At 40.2% G+C, this 27,466-nt stretch overlaps 1 protein-coding gene across 2 annotated transcripts in view; it reads left to right on the forward strand.

The window, feature by feature from the left end:
- The window catches only part of nlgn2a (neuroligin 2a), a 253,811-nt gene extending 228,356 nt beyond the window's left edge, over positions 1–25,455 (forward strand). For both annotated transcript variants that reach the window (XM_073836327.1, XM_073836328.1), the window contains 5 exons: positions 12,508–12,693; positions 14,791–15,056; positions 16,281–16,440; positions 17,086–17,452; positions 21,196–25,455. In XM_073836327.1, coding sequence (XP_073692428.1) covers positions 12,508–12,693; positions 14,791–15,056; positions 16,281–16,440; positions 17,086–17,452; positions 21,196–22,027 — 1,811 coding nt within the window. In that variant the 3' untranslated portion in view covers positions 22,028–25,455. The remainder of the gene's footprint in view (positions 1–12,507; positions 12,694–14,790; positions 15,057–16,280; positions 16,441–17,085; positions 17,453–21,195) is intronic.
- Positions 25,456–27,466: the final 2,011 nt, after the last annotated feature.

The following is a 27,466-nucleotide window of genomic DNA, read 5'->3' on the forward strand; positions in this document are numbered from 1 at the left end:
CAGACACTCTCTTTCTGTCTAATCAGACAGTTCTTTATTAAAATATTGAACTGTGTGAACCAGACTCTTTAGTGTCTACCACATCGTCCTTCTTCTGCCAAGTAGCTTTCTTAGAGAGAAAGACAGTGTAAAGTACTAACATAAAAATATGAAACTGTGGGATTCTAATCGGTTTTTATGAGGCATTTGTTTCATAGATGATCATTTATAAATGTCAGCCAGTTGCAAAACATTATGAAAGTTTTGTGAATTCTGAAAGGCTCAACAGTAGTGCAGGTACTGTGCGTGAGTACATATCTTTCTCTTTCTTTCTGTGCTGAAATATTCCCAATAATGAAGAAAAACATTATGACATTAATGTATAATTTATTGTATTCATTTATTTATAGTGTGAGTTATGAATGCATGAGTCCATCGCTTTCACTTCCATCATAGAAGCTCTGGTAATTTTGACTGGCAGCTTTTTTCAGGGCAAAGAAAAAAATTCAGGCAGACAAGAGTTATATGGCTTTATAAGAGATTGTGGATGGATGGATCACTGGCATGTAGAGAAATAATATATTATAGTATATTGCTATATTTTCATGACATTTAAGCATATTTCCACCCCATATTGGACCACAAAACCAGTCTTAACATGGTATTTTTGTAGCAATAACCAAAAACACATTGTATGCATCAAAATTATTGATTTTTCTTTTATGCCAAAAATCATTAGGATATTAAGTAAAGATCATGATCCATCAAGATATTTAGCAAATTTCCTACCAAAAATATATCAAAACTTAATTTTTGATTAGCAATATGCATTATTAAGAACTTTAAAGCCGATTTTCTCAGTATTTTGATATTTTGCACCCTTAGAGTCCAGATTTATTAATGTCAGATGTATAAATTTCAATTTCAAAAAATGTACCCTTATGACTGGTTTTGTGGCCAAGGGTCACATATTAAAATTACTGTTTTATGATAATGTTAATAATCTTAATTAAAAACAAAAAAAGTTATTATAATTATAGTATATCATTCTTAAATTTTACAACTCATCTATGTTTTTGGGGATTGAATATGACCCAGACTTTCTTGACAGGTTCACCTGAATATGTTGACATAGTTCTGACCCTTTGACTTTCCAGTCGGCGTCTTCATGTCCAGATTCTCCACCTTTTTACACCAAACAGATGTATCCTCATATTCTTGGCCCCCTTCATTTCATGCTTATCAGCACACGCAGCTTGTTATCAGACAGATTTATTCAAATATTCGCCACATTCGGCACAAACGGCTGCAATCTGCAGCATCAGAATGAATTGTAGTTTATCATATCATTTACATTTTTTAATTATGCTGCAAGGCAAGAAGGCAGGGGAGAGAATGAGAGGGTATGAGTGGAAAAAAGATTTGTTTGTGTGTTTGAGCCACTGTTGGCCTGAGTGCCATGAAAGCAAAGAGAAAGAGGAGGGAATGTTCCGAGCTGTGGGAGGAAACGCAGCGTGGGATCGCAGGAAGTCATGCAGCCACTGAAGCATGATGCTGCCCGGACACTCTCAGGAAAGCGGTCACGCAGGGTCAGTCTCACGCATTGCGGAACAAAATGTGACAGTAATGCACAAGAGTTCAGGAAGATAGAGAAAGACAGAGTCAGGATGTTAAGAGATGGTTCAAGCCGCCATCTGTTAAACACAAAGAAGCCAGTATGTTAATTATTAATCATTAACTGTCCTCAGTTCCGCCCACAGTCCTCTCATCTGAAAATAAAGTATGTTATTTAATGTACTGATTCACAAATTTCCGTCCAGCCTTTTTTGTTTTCTATCTATCTATCTACAGTTGAGGTCAAAAGTTTACACCCCCCTTTCAGAATCTGTAAAATCTTAATTATTTTACTAAAATAAAAGGGATCATACAAAATGCATGTTATTGTTTATTTAGTACTGACCTGAATAAGATATTTCACATAAAAGATGTTTACATATAGACAAAATGACCCAGGTCAAAAGTTTACATCCCCTTGATTCTTAATACTATGTCTTACCTGAATGATCCACAGCTCAGTTTTTTTTTTTTTTTGTTTAGTGATAGTTGTTTAAACGCTCACTGATGCTTCAGAAGGAAAAACCATGCATTAAGAGCCGGGTGGTGAAAACTTTTTGAAGATCAGGGTAAATTTAACTTATTTTGTCTTCTGGGAAACATGCAACTATCTTCTGTAGCCTCTGAAGGGAAGTACTAAATGAAAAGTATGATATGTAGGCAAAATTAGAAAAATGTTCACATCTCCATTCTGTTCAAAAGTTTTCACCCCCTGCTCTTAATGCATAGTTTTTCCTTCTGGAGCATCAGTGAGCGTTTCTTCTCTTCGAACCTTCTGTAATAGTTGCATATGAGTCCCTCAGTTGTCCTCAGTGTGAAAAGATAGATCTTAAAATCACACAGTCATTGTTGGAAAGGGTTCAAATACACAAAAATGCTGGAAAACCACAAAATTTGTGGGACCTGGAGGGTTTTTCTGAAGAACAGCAGGCAGTTTGACTGTTGAGGACAAACAAGGGACTCATGAAAAACTATCACTAAAAATAAATAAATAAACACAGCTGTGGATCATTCAGGTAACAACACAGTATTAAGAATCAAGGGGATGTAAACTTTTGAATGGGATCATCTGTCTGTCTATCTATTGATTTTCTCTCTGTAAAGCCTCAACTTCTAGACTGTTTTATCTTTAAAACAAAAACGAATATTTGAAGTTTCACTTTACTTTGAAGTTGCTGTTGTAGTTAAAATTAACAGTTATGAAATTCTTCGCAATTCATTGTAATTCTGAAATTTCAATTGCATGCTCAGTTCGATTCTGAATGGCACATATACACACATTCACATCTCTGTTTTTGAACTGTGCAAGCCTGGCAAATTGTGTTTAAATAAGTGTTGTTTTATCTAGAGTGTGTGTTCAAATACATTATGCCTTCACTCTTTTCTTAAGCTTTGATACTGCACACGGACTGTGGCAGCCCTACTGGCATTTAGAGCACCTGTGGAGGTGTGTGTATGAGCATTCGTGTGTTCTGTGTTCCATCATGCAGTGCTAGACTACAAATGCCCACTGTCACCCCTATTTCACCCCCCATTACCCTGGGCAGGAGGGCCAGTAGAGTGTGTGAGGCCACAGCAAATGAGAGTAAATGGAAGAGGGGAGAGAGAGAAAGAGAACTAGAAATAATCGGACAGAGAAATAGAAAGCAAAAAGAAGATCCCAACCCATTATTTTGGTCCACATCTTGTTCTAACAAAGCAGTTATACAGATCCATGCACGCATCTCAGTGCTTATGTTCAGTAAACAGTTTCTATAGCAGTCCCATGTGTTTATCCCTTCCATCTGTTGTTGCATGTACTGTACAGTATGGGCGTCTGTGTGTGGTTGTGTGTGTGGCTTTCTCAGTCTTGTCCCTGCAAGCACAGTGAGAATTACACCAGAGATCTGTAAGCAGCCACACACAGACACACACACTTACATATAAACACCCACTAGCGCACAGTATGTTATCACTAAGCATTCATGTATTCAAAAAGCAGCCGTGCATTACTCCTAATGTTATTCAAATTATTCAATTCTGCATTAGCTTACTCTTGCTATATATAGGCCTATATATTTTTAGGTACATTATTTTTACATTGGCATTTTTAGAACCATCATGTGGATTCAGACAAGTGATGCCACACAGGTGGGCAGGATGGTAGAACACGTAAGAGCATCCGTTATGCAGTGCCTTTAAAACACAGTATCTTCTGAAAAACTGAATATGTTTGGGTTGTTATTCACAACCTGATCTCATGATGAAAACGTACCTGTGGCATATTCGATGTGAAATGTCCAATGAGTGGCACTAAAAGAGTACATATGGTATGTTTTATGTGACGTTGGTTTTGTTCGAGTTTGTAAGAGCTTTCTGACCCTGCATAGATAGCAATGCAAGTAAAACATTCCCAGGCCCAGAAAGGTAGTAAGAACATCTCTAAAATAGTCCAACTACGAGCTACAAAAATACTTTTTGTGGCAAAGAAAACTGAAAACTACGACTTTAGTCAACAATTTCTTCTATTTAATGTCAGTCTTCAATGTACATTCACAAGAGTAGCACCACATGTTCAGGGTACATCTCAGTTGTGTTGCTGTCTATGCAGGGCCAGAAAGCTCTCGGATTTCATCAAAAATATCTTAATTTGTGTTCTGAAGATGAACAGAAGTCTTATGGTTTTGGTACGATTTGAGGGTGATTATTAATGACAGAATTTTCATTTTTAGGTTAACCATCCCTTTAAGCAGCTGGCTTATTTAAAGAGAAATGACAAAAGACTAACAGGATGGAAAGTGGTATTAAGTGCTTAAATGATTAACTAAATGAAAATGAACGAAAACATATTTTGTGTAAAACAATGAGGCAAAGGGAAAAATTAAGAAACATCTGGAATACTTCTTAATATACTGCCTGATTTTCCATATCAGAAGTTTAATATTGTAGCACCCAGGGACATGGCAAACAGCAACATCTGTTCAAAGTGCTATAATCATTTAAAATTTGCCCCATGTTCCCTTTGTCATGATGTTGCGATATGAGTTTAATTAATGTGACTTTTATCATTAGAAATGATGTGTTTACTGTTTTGTCCACTGTGTTAAGACATATATAACTGATAATAACATAAAAATGGACATTACTCTAGGAATCAGTTCAGTTTGTTGAGTTCCTATTCATTGGTTTACAGAGCTAAAATACTTGAATGCTTTATATAGACATTGTTTTTTTCTGTTCAAATCCAGGCATTTAGAAAATGATCTAAAAATGTCAAATGTCAAAATGGGTATAATTTAACATTATGATGATATAAAATAATTGGTTGTGCTGTATTGCAAATGCAAATGATCTCTTTAAAGCCATTATAGGAAATGTCACCTAAGGTCTTCAATGCAGTTCAATAGGCATTATGCACATATACACACAGACACACACACACAGCCACAGAAGCTAATCAGAAAAGTGAGATCTTATTTTCCAGTCCAAATTTCTGCTGAGGATTCTTTTAAAGACGATTTACAGAGTCATACACACACATACACTTCACCAGGATAATGTGGCTGACAGAGCCTAGAAATAATGATAATGAAGATAAATCTAAAGCAGAAGATGTTAGGGGGTGAAATCACAGTAATGACCGTGGTGGTTTTAATGGCTGCTCACAAAGCTCAGGCCAAAAAAACAATTTAACTTTGTTATTTTAAGGTTCACAAGGAGATTTTGAGGCCAACGGATATGTTTGAGCAAGAGGTTGCATTGTATTAGCAAATCATTTGACTGCAGTGAGAGATCTACCAAAGGTGACGTAATAAATCTAAACAGCCGCAGATAATCTCATTTCCGCAACTGGCGCTCTTTGATGTGACGTTTTTGCACAGTCTATTTTGATGCTCTTTGAGGAATAATCCAAATATCTCTCTCCGCATTCTGCATGTGGATGTGGTCTGCATGCTAATGGTGTATTTAGGCGTTGGAATTGATTAAAAATTGTCATAATAATGGTTCACTTTGGGAGCAATTCACTAAGAATGAATCGTATGCTGCTGTTAGCGCCGTTTATTTCATTGTGCTGTTTGAGTTGTTTTAGCACCCAATTCACTAAAGAAATTATGCAAATAAGCAATGGCATGGTGGCTCCATCATTTGATCACGCACATGGCTTAGCTTTTAGCAAATTTGCCTCTTATGCTTTCAATAAAAATCAACATGAATCAGACAAAATTTCTAAGTCATGGATTTCAAGGGCTTTTTCATGAAACATGAGCAGATTGAAATTTTGTGTAAATCATACATGAAGAGCAGTTTTATATACATTTTCTAAACTTAGTATAATAATACATTTCTGAATGATTTGCAGTGAATTCATTCTGCTTGTGGCAGAATGTATTTAATGGTTGCAACATGTTTGTGGTTGATGTAGGAATTTCTTTTAATCCATCCTAAAAAAGAAAACATCTATATGTAATGCCCCTCTATCAGTGTCACGTATCTGGTCTTCCCTGTCATCATGAACTCTTGCACCACACTTCATGGACTTCATTCCCCACAAGCCACTGCACTAATCACTGCATTCACCTGGCCCTTGTTTCTCACTACACTGATTAGTTCTCACAGCTGCACCTCATCACTCTGACTGCATTTAAGCCACACACACACACAGCCACCTTGCGAAGTCTTATTGTTCTATGGTCGTAATTCTAAGCATTTATCTCTGTGTTGGATTATCTGTGTATGACTCTGGACTGTGTACCCCGTTGACGATTCCTGCTTCCTGCCATTGCGACCATTCCCTGTCTATCGAACTGTTTCCCGGATTACCTACGTTGTTCCTGTTTTCTGGTGATTACTCCTGCCTGTCGACATTTCTCAATAAATGCTGCAATTGGATCCGCACGTCTCAGTCTGACTCCCTGTGACAGAAGACTTCGCCGCTACAAGGATCCAGCGGCTTTATTCATCAGCCGTTCACCATGAACCCAGGAGACCGTCTAGTTCGTCTTCGCCAGAACAACCGGCCTATTGAGGAGTATGTGGCTGACTTCTGCGAACTATGTCACCAGGTGGATTTCACTGTCATTTTTTTCAAGCACATTTTTTATTATGGACTGAACCAGGAGTTAAAACCCAGTATGCCTTTACACACCCCGCACTGGACACTAGAACAATACATCGACCATGCACTCCAGCTGGCTGGTTCACCATTTACTGTTGGGATTGTGGATGAGGGCCCCTGCAAGCCTGCAGTAACCCCTATACCACAACCTGCTCATGTCACGTCTGCCACATCAGAGCCCTCTCATGCCAAGCCTACCAGGCCAAAGTCTGCTCAAGCCAACCCAGAGCCTGTTGCCAGGATGGCTTCTGTTCCTGAGTTCCCGGCCAAGATGGCTACCACGCATGAGTCTGTAAACAACATGGCCTCCCTTCCAGAGTCTCCACCGCCAGAGCGCCCTCCAGTGACTGCGCCGCCAGAGCGCCCTCCAGTGACTGCGCCGCCAGAGCGCCCTCCAGTGACTGCGCCGCCAGAGCGCCCTCCAGTGACTGCGCCGCCAGAGCGCCCTCCAGTGACCGCTCGCCCAGAGCTAGCTCCTTCAGTGTCTCCGCTGGAGACGCCCAGCCCTCCTGAATCTCCGCTGGGGTCGTCCAGCCGTCCAGAGCCCGCTCCTCAAGAGCGCCGTCCAGAGCCCGCTCCTCAAGAGCGCCGTCCAGAGCCCGCTCCTCAAGAGCGCCGTCCAGAGCCCGCTCCTCAAGAGCGCCGTCCAGAGCCCGCTCCTCAAGAGCGCCGTCCTGAGACTCCGCTGGTTCCGCCCAGCCTTCCAGAGACTCCGCTGGTTCCGCCCAGTCTTCCAGAGACTCCGCTGGTTCAGCCCTGCCTTCCAGAGCCTCCGCTGGTTCAGCCCAGCCTTCCAGAGCCTCCGCTGGTTCAGCCCAGCCTTCCAGAGCCTCCGCTGGTTCAGCCCAGCCTTCCAGAGACTCCGCTGGTTCAGCCCAGCCTTCCAGAGCCTCCGCTGGTTCCGCCCAGCCTTCCAGAGCCTCCGCTGGTTCCGCCCAGCCTTCCAGAGCCTCCGCTGGTTCCGCCCAGCCCTCCAGAGCCTCCGCTGGTTCCGCCCAGCCTTCCAGAAACTCCGCTGGCTCCGCCCTGCCTTCCAGAGCCTCCGCTGGTTCTTCCAGAGCCTCCGCTGGTTCCGTCCAGTCGTCCTGAGATTCCTGTCTGCCCGGTTCAGGCCACGGAGGCCATGTATGAACTGGCCATGTATGAACTGTGTGGGTTCCCACCCACCCTCCCTGCTGCTCCAGTCCTGCCACCTCTGTCTCCTGACAGTCCCTCTGCTCACCCACATCCCACCTTCTGTGCAGAGGACTCGCAGTGGGATTACCAGTCTTCATCGGTGTCCAGACTGAAGGATCCCTCACCATCACCTCCAGTCTCAGAGTCCTGGACTCCACCTCGGCCCTCCGACCCTGCAGCTCCACCCTGGCTCTGTGCTCCCTCGTCTCCGTTGTCGGCCATCGGCCCACCAGCTCCCCCGGGCTCCATCGTCTCTCCGGCTCCGCCCCGGTCAGTCGTCGCCCCACCTTCGCCTCTGGACTCTACTCCTCCAGCTGCGCCTCGTCACTCCGTCCTGCCGGCTCTGTGGACCTCCTCCCTCCCGTGGGCACAGCTTCGATCCTCTGTCACTCCGGCTCCGCTGCGTACCTCCGGACCTCCATCTCCGCCGGGGTCGCCAGAGCCTTGGGCTCCGCCTTGGCCCTCCGGATCCTCGGTGTCACCTAGGACCATCGTCTCTCCAGTTCCGCCTCGGGCTCCACCGGCTCCACCTCCGTCGGTCGGCCCCATGCAGGAGCCAACTCTTCCTCCACCATGGCTTCTCCCTCCGTCGGCTCCGCCTCATTTCGTGGTTCCAGTACCCCTACATGGACCTGGCCCTCCATCCCTCCCCCTGTTCCGCCTCCGCTCCACCACCCTCCAGGTTGTATAAGGTGGTTAGAGCGTCTGGAAGCCGCTCCTTGGGGAGGGGCTCTGTCACGTATCTGGTCTTCCCTGTCATCATGAACTCTTGCACCACACTTCATGGACTTCATTCCCCACAAGCCACTGCACTAATCACTGCATTCACCTGGCCCTTGTTTCTCACTACACTGATTAGTTCTCACAGCTGCACCTCATCACTCTGACTGCATTTAAGCCACACACACACACAGCCACCTTGCGAAGTCTTATTGTTCCTATGGTCGTAATTCTAAGCATTTATCTCTGTGTTGGATTATCTGTGTATGACTCTGGACTGTGTACCCCGTTGACGATTCCTGCTTCCTGCCATTGCGACCATTCCCTGTCTATCGAACTGTTTCCCGGATTACCTACGTTGTTCCTGTTTTCTGGTGATTACTCCTGCCTGTCGACATTTCTCAATAAATGCTGCAATTGGATCCGCACGTCTCAGTCTGACTCCCTGTGACAATCAGGAAAAACATTGTGAAATATTGTGGAAAAAGTATGTATGGGTTTCTCTGTGTGTGTGTGTGTGTGTGTGTGTGTGTGTGTGTGTGTGTGTGTGTGTGTGTGTGTGTGTGTGTGTGTGTGTGTGTGTGTGTGTGTGTGTGTGTGTGTGTGTGTGTGTGTGTGTGTGTGTGTGTGTGTTCATGGTTATTTTATTCATAGCAAATGAGGATCATGCCAAGTCACAGCTGTCATACTGTCAAGCTCTGAACTCTGATAGATAAATCTACATTGTTAACTGTCCTTCCACAACCATCATCTGACCTCTTTTGTCTCTCGTAGTAACCTCAGACTGTCACACAGTACTTAGGAATTCAGGCAGTGTCATGATATTCACAGAAATCCAGCAGAAAGGTCGTAGGTGAGAAGAGCAAGAAGAGTTTAGTGTATGTGCTCATGTATTTTTGAGAAGTGAGAATACAGCCATCTGAAAGCTGAAAGACACTCTCGCAGGCAGTATATGGATGTAGGAAGGCATCAAGACATATCAGAGTTCAATGTTTGTGTAACATTCTGTCTACTAGGATGCCATCATCTTGTCATTTCTGCTTTTAAATTTTTCTAGCCTATAATAAAACTGAGAGCAGCGTCTGACGGAGTGATTAAAAATTGTAAATTAGTTTTTACCATTCAAAAGTTTGGGGTTAGAAACATGTTTTTAACTTCTAATCCACAGGGAGACATTCAGTGGCTCAGAGAATGACAGTAAAGTCTTTTTCATTGTAGCAAAAACAACAACAACAAAAAATCATCCAAGAATCCAGAAAATGCATCATGGTTTCCCCAAAAATATTAGGTAACACAAGAGTTTTCAACAGTGATAAGAAATGTTTCTTGATTAACAAATCAGCATATTACAATGATTTGAATAATGACTACCTAAGACACTTCCCAGGTGCACCTGAAAGCACTGAATGTTCAATTATGGTGCCTTAAAAGCTGGTTTGAAGTCATTTACATCAGAAGGCACCTTGATCCAGAAGTGTTGTCTGTTAAGTTAACTGACTAGGCACGAGTGGATTGGCCATTAGCCAAGCCATTATTTTCAGACTCCTTCTGACCTCATGCCATGTATTAGGCAGTTTGATACAGGCAGTTTATTTCCATTGGAATATTTCTACATGTGCTCTGGAGATATTATCAAGTGCTTTTCTCTTTCTGTGTGTGTGTGTGTGTGTGTGTGTGTGTGTGTGTGTGTGTGTGTGTGTGTGTGTGCGTGTGCACCTGGTATTCATCACGTTGTGGGGACCAAATGTCCCCACAAGGATGTGTGTGTGTGTGTGTGTGTGTGTGTGTGTGTGTGTGTGTGTGTGTGTGTACCTGGTATTCATCACGTTGTGGGGACCAAATGTCCCCACAAGGATAGTAATACCAGTAGATTTTGACCTTGTGGGGACATTTCTCAGGTCCCCATGAGGAAACAGGCTTATAAATCATGCACAATGAGTTTTTTTGATGAAGTCAAAGTGTGCACAATCTCCTGTGAGGGCTAGGTTTAGGTGTAGGGTAGGTGCAGGGCGATAGAAAATACGGTTTGTACAGTATAAAAACCATTACGCCTATGGAATGTCCCCATAAAACATGTAAACCCAACGTGTGTGTGTGTGTGTGTGTGTGTGTGTGTGTGTGTGTGTGTGTGTGTGTGTGTGTGTGTGTGTGTGTGTGTGTGTGTGTGTGTGTGTGTGTGTGTGTGTGTGTGTGTGTGTGTGTGTCAAACTTTGATCAGTAAGGTTCCTGGTGACTTGGAGGCAGATAAATCAGTTTTTCCAAATTAGAGCACCCACTCACTCACCCTCTGTCTGAGCCATCCCTTTCTCTCTCTACTGTCTCAGGCTCTCACTTTCATTCTTACCCTGCTGTTGTCAGACATTGACTAAATAAGATTAGAGGTCAATTGCCAAATCAAATCTATGTAATGTTTTACATAGTCCACTGTTTTTCTTAATTTCTTTGTTCTTACTCTCTCCATCCAGCAATTAACTTTTTTCAGTTTCATAGATAATTTACTGCTAAACAATGCCAAACTGTTGGCATTCATTGCACTCTGTCATTGTTATGTTAATATTTTTATGTGCTATTGTGTTTATTTAACATTTTAATTATTTTTATATTTTAGTCATTTTTTATTGTACTTTTGTCATTTTTATCAGTTTTTGTATTTATTTTAATTTATTATTTATATAATTTATTGGTGGTAAAACTTTATTTTACAATCTCCTAGAATCTTACTAGAATATTAGCCATTTATTAGTACTAATAAAGCAGATATTAATACCCAATACCTAAACTTAACAACTACCTTACTAACTATTAATAAGCACCAAATTAGGGATTTATTGAGGGAAAAAACATAGTTAATAGTGAATAAGTGTTCCCTATTCTAAATTGTTACCTTATTTGGGTAAAACGCTATTTTACAGTCTCTTAACTAGTTGCTTATTAGCAAGCATATTACTAGAATATTAGCTATTTAATTTTAGTACCTAAATGTGACCTATTATGCACCTTTATACAAGATATATTGTAAGTCTCATGTGTCCCCAGATGTGTGTGTCTGTGAAGTTTCAGCTCAAAATACCCCACAGATAATTTATTATATCATTTTGAAAATGCCTAATTTGAGGGAAGCAGAAACACACTATTTTCATGCATGTCTCTTTAAATGCAAATTTCAGAATAGGGCTGTGCCTTTACAGCTCGTATCTCAGTCGTATCTCAAATCTATCACACTGTACAACAATAATAATGTTTTTGTATTATAGTAAGGGCTAAGTTTAGGGATGGGGTCGGTGTAGACATTAATAAAACACAATATAATAGGTAGAAAAATTTATTTCATTGTTAGTTTCTGGTTGGAGCTCCCTTCTAGCCTCAACCTCGTACGTCAGATACTCCAAAAAAAATCTGTTTGGTTTTGATTGTCATGTCTATCATGCTGAAATCATGCGTTTTAAAGCTGACATAGAGTTTTCTGAGAGCACACATCCGAAGCACACACACAGAATGCGGCTGTACTTCTCTTTCATGTCTTATTGCGCTTAAACTGTCAAATACACACAAGTTTATGTTAAAAACACACGAGTTACAAAAACAGTCTGTTATGTCTGTGAAGGTAAACAGCTGAAAAAGAAATCACATGTTTATATTAGATCTGTGTGGCAGCAGCGTAATATACAGTAAATAAATCAATACATTCTCTGCTCTGTTGTCTCCGCTGAGGCTGAGACTCATCTGTGCCGCCAACGACAGAACAGTAAGCATGCTTTGCTTGAACTTTTGCCATGGCGTTAGAATTAGTACACTGTTGTTGTTTACGAAAGCAGAATGGTGGCACTATGAGTGGAAATGTGCAGATTAAGGGCTGGTAGTAGTATAAAAAGATCCCCTTAATAAGATCTGTTTTCATTTTCCCCTTTCTTCCCTTTCTCCAGGTTTTCTTAGCACAGGAGATCAGTCTGCTAAAGGGAACTATGGCCTGTTGGATCAAATCCAGGCCTTGCGTTGGCTGAATGAGAATATTGGACACTTTGGTGGCGACCCTGAACGGATTACTATCTTTGGCTCTGGGGCCGGAGCTTCTTGTGTCAACCTGCTCATCCTGTCCCACCACTCTGAGGGTAAGACAAATGTGTGTGTGTGTGTGCATGTGTTAATGCTTTAACATACTAATACTATCCCTGCACAGGTTTCCATCTCATTGTTAAAGCTGTGTGTGTGTGTGTGTGTGTGTGTGTGTGTGTGTGTGTGTGTGTGTGTGTGTGTGTGTGTGTGTGTGTGTGTGTGTGTGTGTGTGTGTGTGTGTGTGTGTGTGTGTGTGTGTGTGTGTGTGTGTGTGTGTGTGTGTGTGTGTGTGTGTTGTGTGTTACCTCACAAAATGTCTCACCGTCCTGTCCAACTCTGTTCTGTTGCATTGCTGGTCAAAAAAGTCCACCTTCACCCGCACCATCTTCATCATCACTGTCATCCTCACCTAACATCAGTCCTACAACCCTCACCTGTCAGTCACACCAGGTAAGTCATGACAGTTGTTACCCTGGAGAAACAAGGCATGTTATTTCCCTGTAAGGAGCCTAAGCCAACAGAAACAGCAAGAGATAAACAAAACAAAGGTTTGTAGGTAAGTGTAAAATGGATAGTCTACCTAAAAATGAGAATTCTGTTATCATTTCCTCACCCTCATTCTGAAGAATGTTAGTAACACTTTCGGTATCATTCACTTCTGCTGTATGGATGAAAAATACAGTGAAGTCAAAGGGGATCAAAACCGTTTCTGCAGAATATCTTCTTTTTGTTTCTAGAAAGAAATGCATACATATTTGGATTGACATCAGAGTGATGAGTTTTAAATTTTTTGGGTGGTCTGTTCCTTTAAGGTTAAGCAAGTGGATAAAGTTCACTGAAGTGGAGCAAAGAAAAAAATTAGTGAAGAGAATTTTTGAGCACCGCTTACCTATGTGTGTTTGTGTGCCTGTTTGGACAAGCTAGGTAAAGAGAAAAGCACAGGCGTGTTAGCAAAGACAAAGCTACAGTAGCTCCATATTGATTTCTCTGGGAAAGGTAACATGTTCTTCAATAATTAAAAAGACAGAAAGAGAGGAAGGAGGGCAGAACAAGGAAAAGACGAGCCCTTCGGTAGTATGTTTCTACTCTTCTCTTGAGAGTAAGAAAAAGGCTTTGTTTGTAAAGTGTAAGTGAAAAGGCTACAAGAGAATAATAGATTTACTGTTATTATTTCAGTGCAAGATGGAATTAGTACAATGTTATCTCAATAATCAAGGAAAATTTGTTGTTTGTGCCAAACCAAATCCTCATTTTCTCTCTGTTTTTTCATTGATGCAATTCCAGCTGACACTGTGTTAAGCGCTACTGGAACTGACATCAAAATAATTACATCCGATTAACAAGCCCCAGATGTACTGAATATACAAAATAACATTTAAATAACCATACTACAGTGTACTATCATATCACTGTTAAAAGGTTAGTTGACAAGAAGTAGTGTTTTAAAAAGCATTTTACTAATTATGCATGATTATATGACCTCATTATTTTTGAGACTACGTGAGATATATGTGCTTAATTTGTCACACATCAGGACTATTGAAAATAATGAGAACCATTTCAAATCATTGATAAATGTGACCCTTGAGCACAAAACCAGTCATGAGGGTCAATTTTTGAATTTGAGATTTATACATCTGAAAGCTTCCGATTGTATTGTTTGTTAGGATAGGACAATATTTGGCTGAGATACAACTATTTGAAAATCTGGAATCTGATGGTGCAAAAAAAATTCGAAATATTTCAACTTTAAAGTTGTCCAAATGAAGTCCTTAGCAATGCATATTACTAATCAAAAATTAAGTTTTGATATATTTACGGCAGGGCATGTACAAAATAACTTCATGGAACATGGTTTTTACTTAATATCCTAATTATTTTTGGCATCAAAGAAACTTTGAATTTTGACCCATATATTGTATTTTTGGCTATTGCTCTGAATATACTTGTTCTACATAAGACTGGTTTTGTGGTCACTAATAATGAAAAAGTGACAGTTATGGTAACTATATTTAAACCTACAATTTTGATGTTTAAAAACAGTTTAAAAAAATGTTCTGCATCAACTATTCATATGTATAAACAAGGTATATTATGTATGCAGGTTTTCTTCTGTGTAGTTAACAGCTTGCTATTGCTCCCTCCCGTCCCAGGCCTGTTTCAGAGAGCCATTGCTCAGAGTGGTTCAGCCATCTCCAGCTGGTCCATTAGCTACCAGCCCTTGAAGTACACTAAGATTCTGGCTCGTAAAGTGGGATGCACATATGGGGAGACCGCAGACCTGGTGGACTGTCTCCGCAGGAAAAATTTCAGAGAATTGGTGGATCAAGACATCCAGCCGGCCCGCTACCATATTGCATTTGGACCTGTGATGGACGGAGACGTTGTGCCAGATGACCCTGAGATCCTGATGCAGCAGGTGATCTTGAGATTACTGCCATTTGTGAAGGTGGTTTCTAAGACTTATGTTAGTTTAAATTCAGCATAGTCTTTCAAACATTTTTCTGTGTAAATTGCCACTTTCCAAGCCAAGGATTAGGTTTAAACTATATGTGCAGTGAACCATCCAAACTGCCCTTTAAACCAAATCTTAGTGAGGCTTCAAAGGTTTTGATACCTACTGAATGTTCCATGAAAATGACACCATATACTTTTGATATACACTGATATGCTGTCATGTTATACAACAATATTAGATATGTGGGTGATTCTTCATTTAAAGGGATAGGGTCATTAATTACTCACCCTCATGTTATTCCAAACCCATACCTTTGTTCATCTTCGGAATACAAATTAAGATATTTTTGATGAAATCCGAGAGCTTTCTGACCCTCCATAGACAGCAAGGGTCCTACCACAGTCAAGATACAGAAACGTAATAATGTCACATGGACCATTTTAACAGTGTCTTTTCTACGTTTCTGTGCCTTGACCATGGTAGGACCCTTGCTGTCTATGGAGGGTCACAAAGCTCTCAAAATTACATCAAAAATATCTTAATTTGTGTTCAGAAGATGAACAAAGTTCTTATGGGTTTGAAAAAACATTAGGGTGAGTAATTAATGACAGAATTTTCATATTTGGGTGAACTATTCCTTTAAGGTGACTAAATTACACTTTAAGTTAAACTTTTTTTCTTCTATTTATTGAATGACATTTTTAAATATTTCTTTATATTTTCACCTCTCATTTCTCCTTTATTAAAAAATAATGCAGTTACCATCAAGACCAAAATAATTGGGTTTTTATGGGTGGACTTTTTATTCATTAAAAAATCTCAGGAATTTCAGATCTCAGGAAAAGTTCTTTTTTTAGATCTCATGAAAAAGTGCAAATTAAAATTGCCCAAATGTTAACACCTTTTATAAATTTATTAAAGAGAGAAATATCTAAACTCAAGGTATAGGGGACAAGCATAACAATGAATTCTGGCTCATTTAACATTTCTAAAATAGGAATTTTTAATTAAAGATACATGACATAAAGTGTAGGGCTATTATAATCTACCCTTTAAAAAGTTTTTCTTTAAAATCATTCTAGGGAACAAAATTTGAAGAATGCCATATATGTAAGAAACCAACAAATAACTGCTACTGTTACTTGGTAAAGTTAGTCTGAGAATGTTCAATTCTTTCTCCACTAGGGGGAGTTCTTGAACTACGACCTTCTGATTGGCGTAAATCAAGGTGAGGGGCTGAAGTTTGTGGATGATGGGGGCACAGAGAGTGAAGAGGGGATTTCAGCTGCAGCTTTTGACTACACCATCTCCAACTTTGTGGATAACCTCTATGGATATCCTAAAGGTAAGACCTTAAGTTCCCTTTTGTATTTAAATTCTATTTTTCTTGTCCGTCTTACAATTATCATTAGAAAGGAAACACTTATGTTACTATATCAGCATATTTCATATTAAATTGTGCTAGAGTTTGACAGTTTTATCAGGGTGAAAAAAATGTATGTTTTAGATCATGAAATGAAAGCTCCAGAATGCAGGTCTAATGCAGAGCAATCCTTGTAGTTCTTATGTTTTATTTGCCTGATGAATATTTAAGACTGGTTGGAAAAACATTCATTCTGACCTTTAATACACAGAAATACTGTGTACAAAAAAAGAAAAAAAAACGTACTAGGTAGCTTACTCTTGATTAGGTGCTGTTGTTAATCGTTTCCACCAGAGGGCGGTAAAAGACAAGCAATATCCATCAGCATGCTATTTTATTATGTGACATGTTACTGTATGTGGAGACTTTATGACTCGTATTTAATGTCCAATGGATGTGACCTATTATATATTGTTATTTTTACAAATAACATGCATTCATAGACAATTTCTTTCAAGTCCAATAGACAGACATATTCATACACATTGCCAATTGCTCAGTTATTTTCCTCCCCCTATTTTCTTATCAGCTCTTTTTTCACTCTAATTACTCTCTGTATTTTTGTAGGTAAAGACATCCTGAGGGAGACTATTAAGTTCATGTACACAGACTGGGCAGACCGAGACAATGGGGAAATGCGGCGCAAGACTCTCCTCGCATTATTTACTGATCACCAGTGGGTGGCGCCAGCCGTCGCTACTGCCAAGCTCCATGCAGAGTACCAGTCTCCTGTCTACTTCTACACATTCTACCACCACTGTCAAACAGAGACTCGACCTGAATGGGCAGACGCTGCACACGGGGATGAAATACCATATGTGTTTGGTGTGCCTATGATTGGAGCAACAGACCTCTTCCCTTGCAACTTTTCCAAAAATGATGTCATGCTTAGCGCTGTGGTGATGACATACTGGACCAACTTTGCCAAGACTGGGTAAGTCTGAATATGGAAAATATTCTCCTTCTTTCTTTTTTCTTTTTGTTTAAATAGATAAATTAAATGACATTAAAATTGGGTTCTGGATGATATAGCAAAAGATGTTATCATGATGTTTTAGGGGTTCAAGCGCATAGTGCTAAAACCCAATTGTTATTGTTAGAATAATCATGGATCAGCTATCTCGACATGAAACTGATTGTGCAGACCAAGTACTTACACCACCAAGTAGTACTTACACCACCTACAACGTGACTAAGGCTCGCCCCAATCGGCCTTAAGGGGGCGCTACAGCGTTCAAAAGTACGAAATCGTTCATAACTCCTAAACCGGAATTTTCAGGTATTTCGCATTTTTTGAAAAACCTACTTTTGCAAACTAGTCCTATTTTTTTTCAACCGATCAGAACCAAACCAGTCCAGAAAGAATTTCTGGAGAGTGAATATCAGCAATTATCAAAAAAAAGTTGAACTTTCGACTCATGTCAATGTTTGGTAAAATGCCTTTAACTCCTGAACTAAATGAAATATCTCTGCAAAACACAGAATCCTAATGTAAGATCTCAATCAGAGGTCACAGGTAAAAAAAAATCGTGGAGCTTGGTAACTTGGTGGCACTATAAGAGGGAAAAACATTCAAATATGTCAAATAAACGCTCCGGTTACCACCTTCCTCCTGGAGGTCATTCCCAACCGAACGCCTGACATATACAGGCAAGGAGATGTCCAGGGAGCCACAGCTTTGAGACAGCGGTGGCTTACCTTGATGTAAGCACGGCCCAGGCACTAGGCGTGGGACGGAACATGAGCTTTTAGCCAATACTGTAGGAGTCGCATCCACAACAGGCCCAGAGGAATCACAGAGGACAGGGCGGCCATAAGGCCAAGAATCCTCTGAAATACTTTCAAGGGACGTGACGTTCCCAACTTGAAAGACATCGCCGCTCGCTGAATAGTTAGGGAGCGTTCCAATGTAATCCAAGCTCGCATTTGAATCGAGTCTATGACTGTACCCAGAAAGGAAATTCGTTGTCTGGGAGTCAGACAACTCTTGGACATGTTGATTTTCAACCCTAAACGCTTCAGGTGGTTGAGCAGTAACGACCTGTGAGTGATCAGTTGACGTTCTGAGTTGGCTAGCAGTAGCCAGTCGTCGAGGTAGTTCAGAATGCGGATTCCCATCTGTCCCAGAGGGGAAAGAGCCGCGTCTACACATTTTGTAAATGTGCGAGGGGCCAGGCCACTCCCTCGAAAGCGAACCTCAAAAACGGTCTGTGACGGGGCACTCTTTGGATGTGAAAGTACGCGTTTTTCATATCCACAGACAGAAAGCAGTCCCCGGGCTTTTTTTTTTTTTTTTTTCGCGAGGATCTGTTTACGTTAACATTCTGAAAAGCCGTCGCATGAGGGCCTGGTTCAGATATCTGTTACAGAGTATTGGTCTGAGTCCACCGTCTTTCTTGGGAACGAGGAAGTAACGGTCTCAAAAAGCCTGACTCGCTGTTCGCTAAGGGGACCGTTTCCACGGCACCCTACAAGCAGTGTGTATGTACTTCGGACTGAAGAACATGCGTTGTTCTGTACCGAAGTGTAAATAATACCTCTCAAGCGAGGTGGCCTGCGAGCGAACTAGAGCAAGTAACCTCATTCCACAGTTGTTTATAATCCAGCTTGACACACTAGGAATGGCTTTCCAAGCTAAAAGCCCGGCAGCATGCCGTTACTTTACTACTCATGGCAGTTCACGTCATGTGGCGGGAAACTGGCAATCGCAGTGTGAGGAGAGGAGAATTGCTCTTATGTGCCCACTATCGAAGATCATTCAAAATCTAACCAGCTCCGTGGCAGCACCGTTACTTTCTCCGAGCTCACTGAGAAAGGAGAAACGGGAGAGCATGCTGTCTTATTAAAATAGCGGCTCGCGAGTGGGCAAGAGCGAGACTCATGCGGTTAGCGCATTCCGTCTCAGTAAGCGCACAATCTGCATGGGTGTTTCCCAGACAGGTGATGCACTCGCTGCCCTTCTGCATCGTGCACCCTTGCACTGTCCACACTCGCGGCGCGCAGAGAAATAGCTCAAGAATTGCTCTTACCAGCCGGATAGCTGCAGGGGAAGGCTTCTCGCTTCTTCCGCTGCTAGAGGCTGTTCTACGGCGGCGAGCTGCAGGCTTCTTTTTAGCTTCTAGATCACAGAGTCAGCGAAGAGATGGTCTCGTCGCTGAAGGAGAAGATTCTGATGAAATGGCGCTTTTCGCCGACCTTAGAGCAGTCGGCTCCGCCCTTCTTGGCGGGCTAAAGCGTCATTGGTTTGTGCAACTTCACAAACGTTAACAAATCAGGCTTCAGTATCGGAGTAAACAGGAGTTTCCCCATAAGCAGTCGTCAAAAATGACGACGCAACGAGAGTTACCTTTCGAAGGGAAACATGGCCACCATTGGCCGATGAATTCTGAACACCAGTTAGCCAAGGTTATCAGAGGTCAATCGGCACGAAACTCAGTGGACCTGTTTAACTCACTGCTCCAAAAGTCTGAGAGAAATTTGGGAAAAAAAGCCGACTGGGAGGGCGATACCACACTTTTCAAAGGGGTAAATGATTGTAATGTTGTAATTGTAATGTTTTCAGCACATACACATCATATTCGTATCATATGATAGAACTCCTCTTTCATGACAACTTTGCCTCTACAACCACTGCTGTCAATCAAATCATTTGTTAAATGATTGAGAAGGTGTAAAAAAAAAAACTACTTCTGTGCACTAGTCCTAGGTTTTTTGCTCAATCTGGAAATAAACACTGCGGTACAATTCTCTAAACTCTCTAGGCCAATAATTATCAAAAAAACGTTTAAATTTACCCTTTGGGAAGCTATGACGGGGTAGTTTAGAAAAAAGGCCTGTCCAAATGTACCCAAAATCCTGTAAATTCTAAAGGAAAACTAAAAACTTCTCAAAACCTGCTGAGCACATGCAACAGGTGATTCTAAACAAACATGCAAAGTTTTAAGGGGATCGGACCACAGCTGCTGCTATAACAGTCATAAACGTTAAAAACATCATATTTCTATTGTAAATTACCTGGTTTTGCCATAAAATGCTTTATTAATTGTTGATTTAGGTGGTGACAACCTTGCTAAATAATATGTAATGTCTTTTTCCTTATATGCTTAAATGCCTTAAATGTTTGAACCCCGATAATCGCTGCTTTCAGCTATACTTTTCCATAACATTCAATATTGACATCACAATATTCATTTTATACAATTAATGGGGAAAGAAATTCCATGTTTGTTTGTTTTTTATCTAAAATGATATCTAATAAAATGAATTCAGAAAACTTTACCAATTCAATCAATCCTGTAATCAAGTGGAAATAAAAAAATAATTTACAACAACACATTGCATTTTTATTTAAAATTAAAACATGATAGCAATAGTAATATATTTTTGTCAAAGAATTCAGGTTAAACCAACTATTTTTTTGGTGGCTTGCCAAGAAGACCATGAGTTTCAGTGTTCTAGATTGTCTAGATGTTGACTAAATATTGAAAACTTCTCTAAAGTTTATTATCGACATTGTGATTTTTTCTCCCAAAAAATATCAATATCAATTTATCATCTGACCCAAAATCAAACTGCAATTCTGTATCTAGTTTTGAATTCTGAGAATTGAAAAAGTTTTCTCAAGTTTGGTGTGGAATTCATTAAAATACCCTTTTGACGCAAAATATCTTTCTTTAGGGATCCCAACTTGCCTGTTCCTCAGGACACCAAGTTCATCCACACCAAGCCCAACCGCTTTGAGGAAGTGATCTGGACCAAGTTCAACTCCAAAGACAAGCAGTATCTCCACATTGGTCTGAAACCTCGCATCCGAGACAACTACCGAGCAAATAAAGTTGCCTTCTGGCTAGAACTGGTTCCTCACCTCCACAACCTGCCCGACGATGACTTCAGCACCACCACAACCCGGCTGCCACCAGGAACCGCCCGTACCCCACACTGGAAGGGTCCGGGACCTCGTACGACACGCCATCCCATCCCAACATTCCCTTCAGAAACGGACCCAGACAGCTCAGAGCCACCTCGATTCCCTCCCTTCCCGAGTGACACCCGGGACTACTCTACGGAGCTGAGTGTGACGGTAGCTGTTGGCGCATCGCTCCTCTTCCTCAACATCCTTGCCTTCGCCGCGCTGTATTACAAACGTGACAAACGGCACGAGATGCGACGGCACCGCTTGTCTCCGCAACGAGGCGTACCTGCTAATGATTTAGCACACAGCCAAGAGGAAGAGATCATGTCCCTGCAAATGAAGCACTCGGAGCACGACGCCCACCATGATATGGAGCCGTTGCGACCGCATGATATTTTACGCCCCGCGTGTCCACCCGACTACACGTTGGCACTGAGGCGGGCGCCCGACGATGTTCCCCTCATGACCCCTAATACTATCACCATGATTCCTAGCACCATCACCGGCATGCAACCCCTCCATGCCTTCAACACCTTCCCCACAACCACCGGCCACAACAACACCTTACCCCACCCTCACTCCACCACCCGTGTATAGTAGCGCCCACCGAACGAGAGGACTAGCTCTCATACATATCCAGTTTTCTCTCTCTGTCCACCTTTTCAAGCTCCTAAACTTAAGATGCTCTCAGTTCTGCTGCCTAGAACAGCGACGGCGCATCCTGTTGGCGTTCTCATAGACACAATAAAAGGTTTCGTAGAAGTTGTACACACTGGAGAAGCTCTGTTTATAGACTCTACGGTGAGCAACAGATTCGGTCGGCAGTGACAAGTCATCAGCCTCGTTCTGGATTCAACTTGCCATTTGTTTTTCCACATCGTTCTTGGGGCGTCAATGATTGACTAAGCTGATTTGATGTCATGAGGGGAAATTTTCCCACTTTTCTTCTCTCACTAAATTGGCAGAGTGCAGATTTCATCCATCCTTTTTATCATCCTTCTTTGTTTTCCATTACTAGCCCATCGCTCTCTGTCCGAATGTGATCTGTGTCCTTGGATTGTTTTACATGAATCATAGGGACATTCGATAAAAGACGGAAGCTGGATATGTTGTGTTTACCTGCAGTCTTGTGTCAAGTATTAAATCATATCTTGTAACAAGAGATGCAGAGAATGAGAGAAAACGACAGCGTCTGACAGTAGACGAAAACAAAAGTGCCAAACTTTTTCTTTTTTTTTTTCTTTTTCTCTCACTCTCACTCTCGCTCTCTCTCTGCTCTGTGCGTGTCATTTTATCACACATATTTGACTTGGCTATGTGTTGTTTCTTAGGAAGATTTTTGTATGTATAAATATAAAGACAAATATATAAAAGAATGATATAAATATATATTTACATGGATTGCTCGGTGGGATCTATGCATGAAATATTTTAAAGCACCAAGAAGGACACTGAGCTGTAAACTCCCACAGCTTATTTGCATTTTTGTTTTTTTTTTAGTTTGCTTGCTTAAAATGCCTACAGAAACCTTCTCCACAGTGGTGTTTTCATCAGCATTAGTCCAAATGAAAATCCTCCTCAGTGTGACCACTCTATACGACCGTATCCTCTCTCCGCATCCAGAAAGAGAGCTATCGGCAATATTCTTTTAAACGCTTTCTAACATTCATATGCAGTCGTTGGTGCTATTATTTGACCGTCAACCATGTAGTGCTCTACCAGAGCCATCTGTGATGGTCCGGACAGTTGCATAAATACTGCAAATAGCAATGCACATGTAGCTTTGCATCTCTTTCATCTGCCTCTGACGGATATTCAGCTTTTAGTTTTCAAATTCAAATAATGCTGTTACTCCTCAGCATATCTTTCTCTCTCTGTGGCCTCTCTTGTTCTATCTCTGTCCTTGCTCTTTCGGTTAAACATTATTTGGTTTTGACAACCAATTTTAATAAGCATCTTTTTGTGTATTTGTGTGTGTGCACACGTAAAAAGTGTGTTTTCTAGGCAATAGCTAGGTGCCCTGTACATTTGTGTTAACGTGAATGTGTGAGGTAAGAGAATGTGTGACAGAGAGGCACAACGAGAGAGAGAAAAGTAGACTTCTGACACAAAAACAATCTGTGGCCCTCTATCATTCAGGAAAACCTACCTGGCCTAAGGCAATTTTTTCATACTAAATAGTATGGAAGAGGCTGGAAGCACTAATAATATCAGTTTGATGTGTTTACCCACATCTCTACATATTTCACATCTGTATGCACTGCACACTTGACCTTTTTGGTTATGACAAGCACAGCAAATAGTGCTGGTGGCAAACCAGATCTATATAGAGATAAATCTAACAGATTCTTTCTCCAGAATACATGTTCAGGTTAAAAAACGTATGGCTCAGAATCACTGGACAGTAACTACAAGATTAACATGATCACTTGTGTTCTGTTCATGCCTTGTTAGTCATATTTTTCTGCCAATGCTGTGTGTCACGGGAGGATGACGGTTTGTGTCTCACTGTTGGTTCAGTTTGCCAGTGTATTGCATCTGAGATGCCCAGGACCATCGTGATGGAGCAAGAACTAACGCCAGTATGCTGCACAATGTACTGAAACATGAACAGACTGCTGAGCAAACATACTGGAGGTTCGGTATGCCATGATACAGGACTTTCTTCTGCGTTGTGGACTGAAAACAACTGGACAATAAACAAAGGTACATTCTGGAGATCCGAGAGTGTAGGTTGGACCTGTGGATATGTACCATCTGTGGACTTTTGTGTGGTTGTAGGTATAACTGAACTCCATTTTAAACAAACTATGAGGAGTTGACTAGAGCTGCGTACAAAACAACCTCAGTTCTAATAATCAATACTGTTTTAAGGGATGAGTTCGGACTCTTTTGTTATTTCTCTCGTTTGTTTTTGTACGCTCAGCCACTAGAGTGTGATGTCGTGGTACATACAGAATAAAGACTCTTCATCCATTACGAGCCATTCATTGGGTCTTCAGTAGGCGTACAGTGAGAGAAGGATAAATAGAAATTAACTGTACATTTTTAAGTGTAAGAACAAATCAACTGAAAATATTTGTAAATATTCAGTTACTTGTTTAATGTTTTGTTTGTTTTTATTTTCTTTGATTTGTTTTGGGGTTTTTTTTCTGGTCGAATGAAATTTGAAATACTTTGTGACCAGGACAACAGGTGCAAGTTCTAATTCAGCCACCAGCAAAATTGATGAATCTCATTCGTTAAATTCACTTTCTGCTGCTTCATTTAGTTTTGAGATCTGTGGATGGAGATGATGTATTGCTCTTATATTTGAGCATAAAGAGACTGTGTATTATGTAGCATACCAATATCACTTGAATCATCAAAGCTAGTCATATTTCTGCACGAGTATGATTGGCTGTTTGTTTCAGATACAAAGCCTGCCAGTTCAAACATCTTTGATATGGAGATGGACTGGAATGTCTAGTTCATTTAAGCAAAACAAGCACTGGAAACCATGGTGGTTATGAGAGGTTTTTCATCTGCCATGAACTTGTTGTAGCATTGAATTCTTATTAAAAGGAGGTAGAGATTTTATGAAATACCTAAAATAGATGAAAGTGCTGTTTTATGGTCACATTTGTACACTTAAGTATACATTTGATTATTTTTTGAATGAATTAAGCATCTAGCGAAATAATGCCGAGTTATACATGGCATTAAGAGTGACGAGGATCTCGAAAGGTCAAGTCTGGTTTAAAGATTACTGAATAAATGAAGCACATGTAACTCCTCTAAGAAAATAAACTCATTTTACTGGGTCCTAAAGCAAATTTACACCTGTTGCCCTGTTTTACTATATATGTTCAGAATCAGAACGCCACACTTGATGAAGAACAAACATGTTAATAATGGATAAAAAAAAAAGACAAGGTAAAAATATATAAATAAGGTGATGATATTTCTCTTTATTTAGAAGTTATTACACACTGTATGCTGTGACTCTGATCTGGGGAACATTAAAGAAATTCATAGCCAGACAACAGACTCTTGTTTCCTTTTCATCAAAATACTAATCATCTAAATTACTAATTTAATTAGAAGTAAAACATGCATTAACTGTAATAAACTGCTGTACTTTAAGTGTATTTCCCAACAACAACTCTGATGAAAATGTCCTTATTGACCAACAATACAGTACATATTAATCTTACTGTCATTAAAAGAATGGTCAACACACTATCAGGAGATCAACATGTACTATTTGCCATCCATCACATGTGATTCTCTTATGTCTTACAGGTGCAAATAAGAAGCAAGGGGGATATAGAGGAAGTTATTATAACATGTTGAACATGACAGGTTTTTAACTGATTACATTTAGTTGTCAAAAACATCAATACATCAATATCAATACGTAGTTGAAACTATTATTTTTTGTTCATGGTTTAGAATCTATTTCCAAGGATCAAAATGCCATGATAAAGAAATAAATGATTAGTAGATTTATTTAACAAACAGAAAAATAAGAAAATGTTTTCATCAAATAACAAAACAGTAGATCTGCAGAAAAAAGACCACTAACCTACGAAACATTTTACCATTGTATGTCACAAAGAAAAATGAAACAAAAGCACGCACATCAGTCTCAAATGGGTGCTCGACTAAAAAGCAACAAGTAAAAAATAAAGTGTAAAGTCAGCAACACCAAAGCTCCAAAAAATAACAAAAATATTTATTTTTAAAACAGCTTTCGCATAGCGTATGTGACGTTTCGAGCACGCAGGCTCTTCATCAGACAAATTGAATACCAATGTGCCACTCTTTATATTTCCAGGTGATCAAAATCGCATGACCAAACACCTTGTTACTGACCAATACATCAACAATAACAATAAATCTACACCAAAAAATATAGCCTATAAAACTATGCCAAAATACAACAATATTGTTATTAATGTACACTTCAAAAAACACTTTTCTTGATTTTATACCTGCAAGTATACATCAAATTAATTAAATGAAATTAAATTAGTCACACCAAAACCTTTGATATATTATATACATGAAGAAAAACACACACCCTTATGTATAGACATAATAATAATTTAAAGAAATGGACGAATATCAAAATCTTCATTTAGTCCTCTCTAGGGGACAACGTGTCTAATGTAAAAATCCAAAAAGCCTCACGCTGTAAAAGCAATTTATCAATATCACCTCCACGACGTGGATACTTGACTACCTCAATGCCTATATATTGAAGAGTAGAAACTGAATGTCTAAAGGCTGCAAAATGCTGTGCAACTGGACTTTTTGGATCGTGGTGTCTAATTGCACATCGATGTTCAGAAATGCGATTTTTCAAAGGTCTACTAGTCTTACCAATGTAACATAAGCCACAAGGGAAACGCAGCATATAAATAACATTGGGGTCCGTGTAAGTTTTATTCATTTCATTTTCAATTTGAAACGAAGTAAGCGGAAATAAGAAAACGGTTCGTTTATTCGTTTTTTCATTTGTTGAGAAAACGAAAAAACAAGACTTCGGCTCGTTTTTTCGTTTTTTGATTCACGGGTAGAAAACGGATAAATGACTTCAAAATTCATTTTTCACATGCGGGCGGTCACGAGACGCCCCTTTACGCCGATTGGTCCACCAAATCTGGACCGGTGACGCCTTCCATTGTTCGTTCAACAAAATAAAAGACCATTATTTATTTATTTTCATTCTTTATTTTCATTCTAATTGCAGTCTTTAAAACAACGAACATATAAGGGCAATAACATTAATTGCATCAAAATATAATAAAATAAGACACTTAAAAATAATAAAATAGAAAAAGCAATAAGAAAATCACATGCATATGTGTACAAATAGTTACAAATTATTCAAACAAAACATTTTAAGCTTTCAAATAATTGAAAGCTTGTGTCACGTTGTTTATTGTAAGATGTAAAAATAGGATGATTTTTTTTTCAATAAAATTACAGCTTTCTTCTGTTCAACTCGTTTCACAGAAATATTTATTTCATAGCTATTAATCTGCACCC

The sequence above is a fragment of the Garra rufa genome, chromosome 3 (assembly GCF_049309525.1).
Source record: "Garra rufa chromosome 3, GarRuf1.0, whole genome shotgun sequence".
In the NCBI taxonomy this organism is placed as follows: Eukaryota; Metazoa; Chordata; class Actinopteri; order Cypriniformes; family Cyprinidae; genus Garra; species Garra rufa.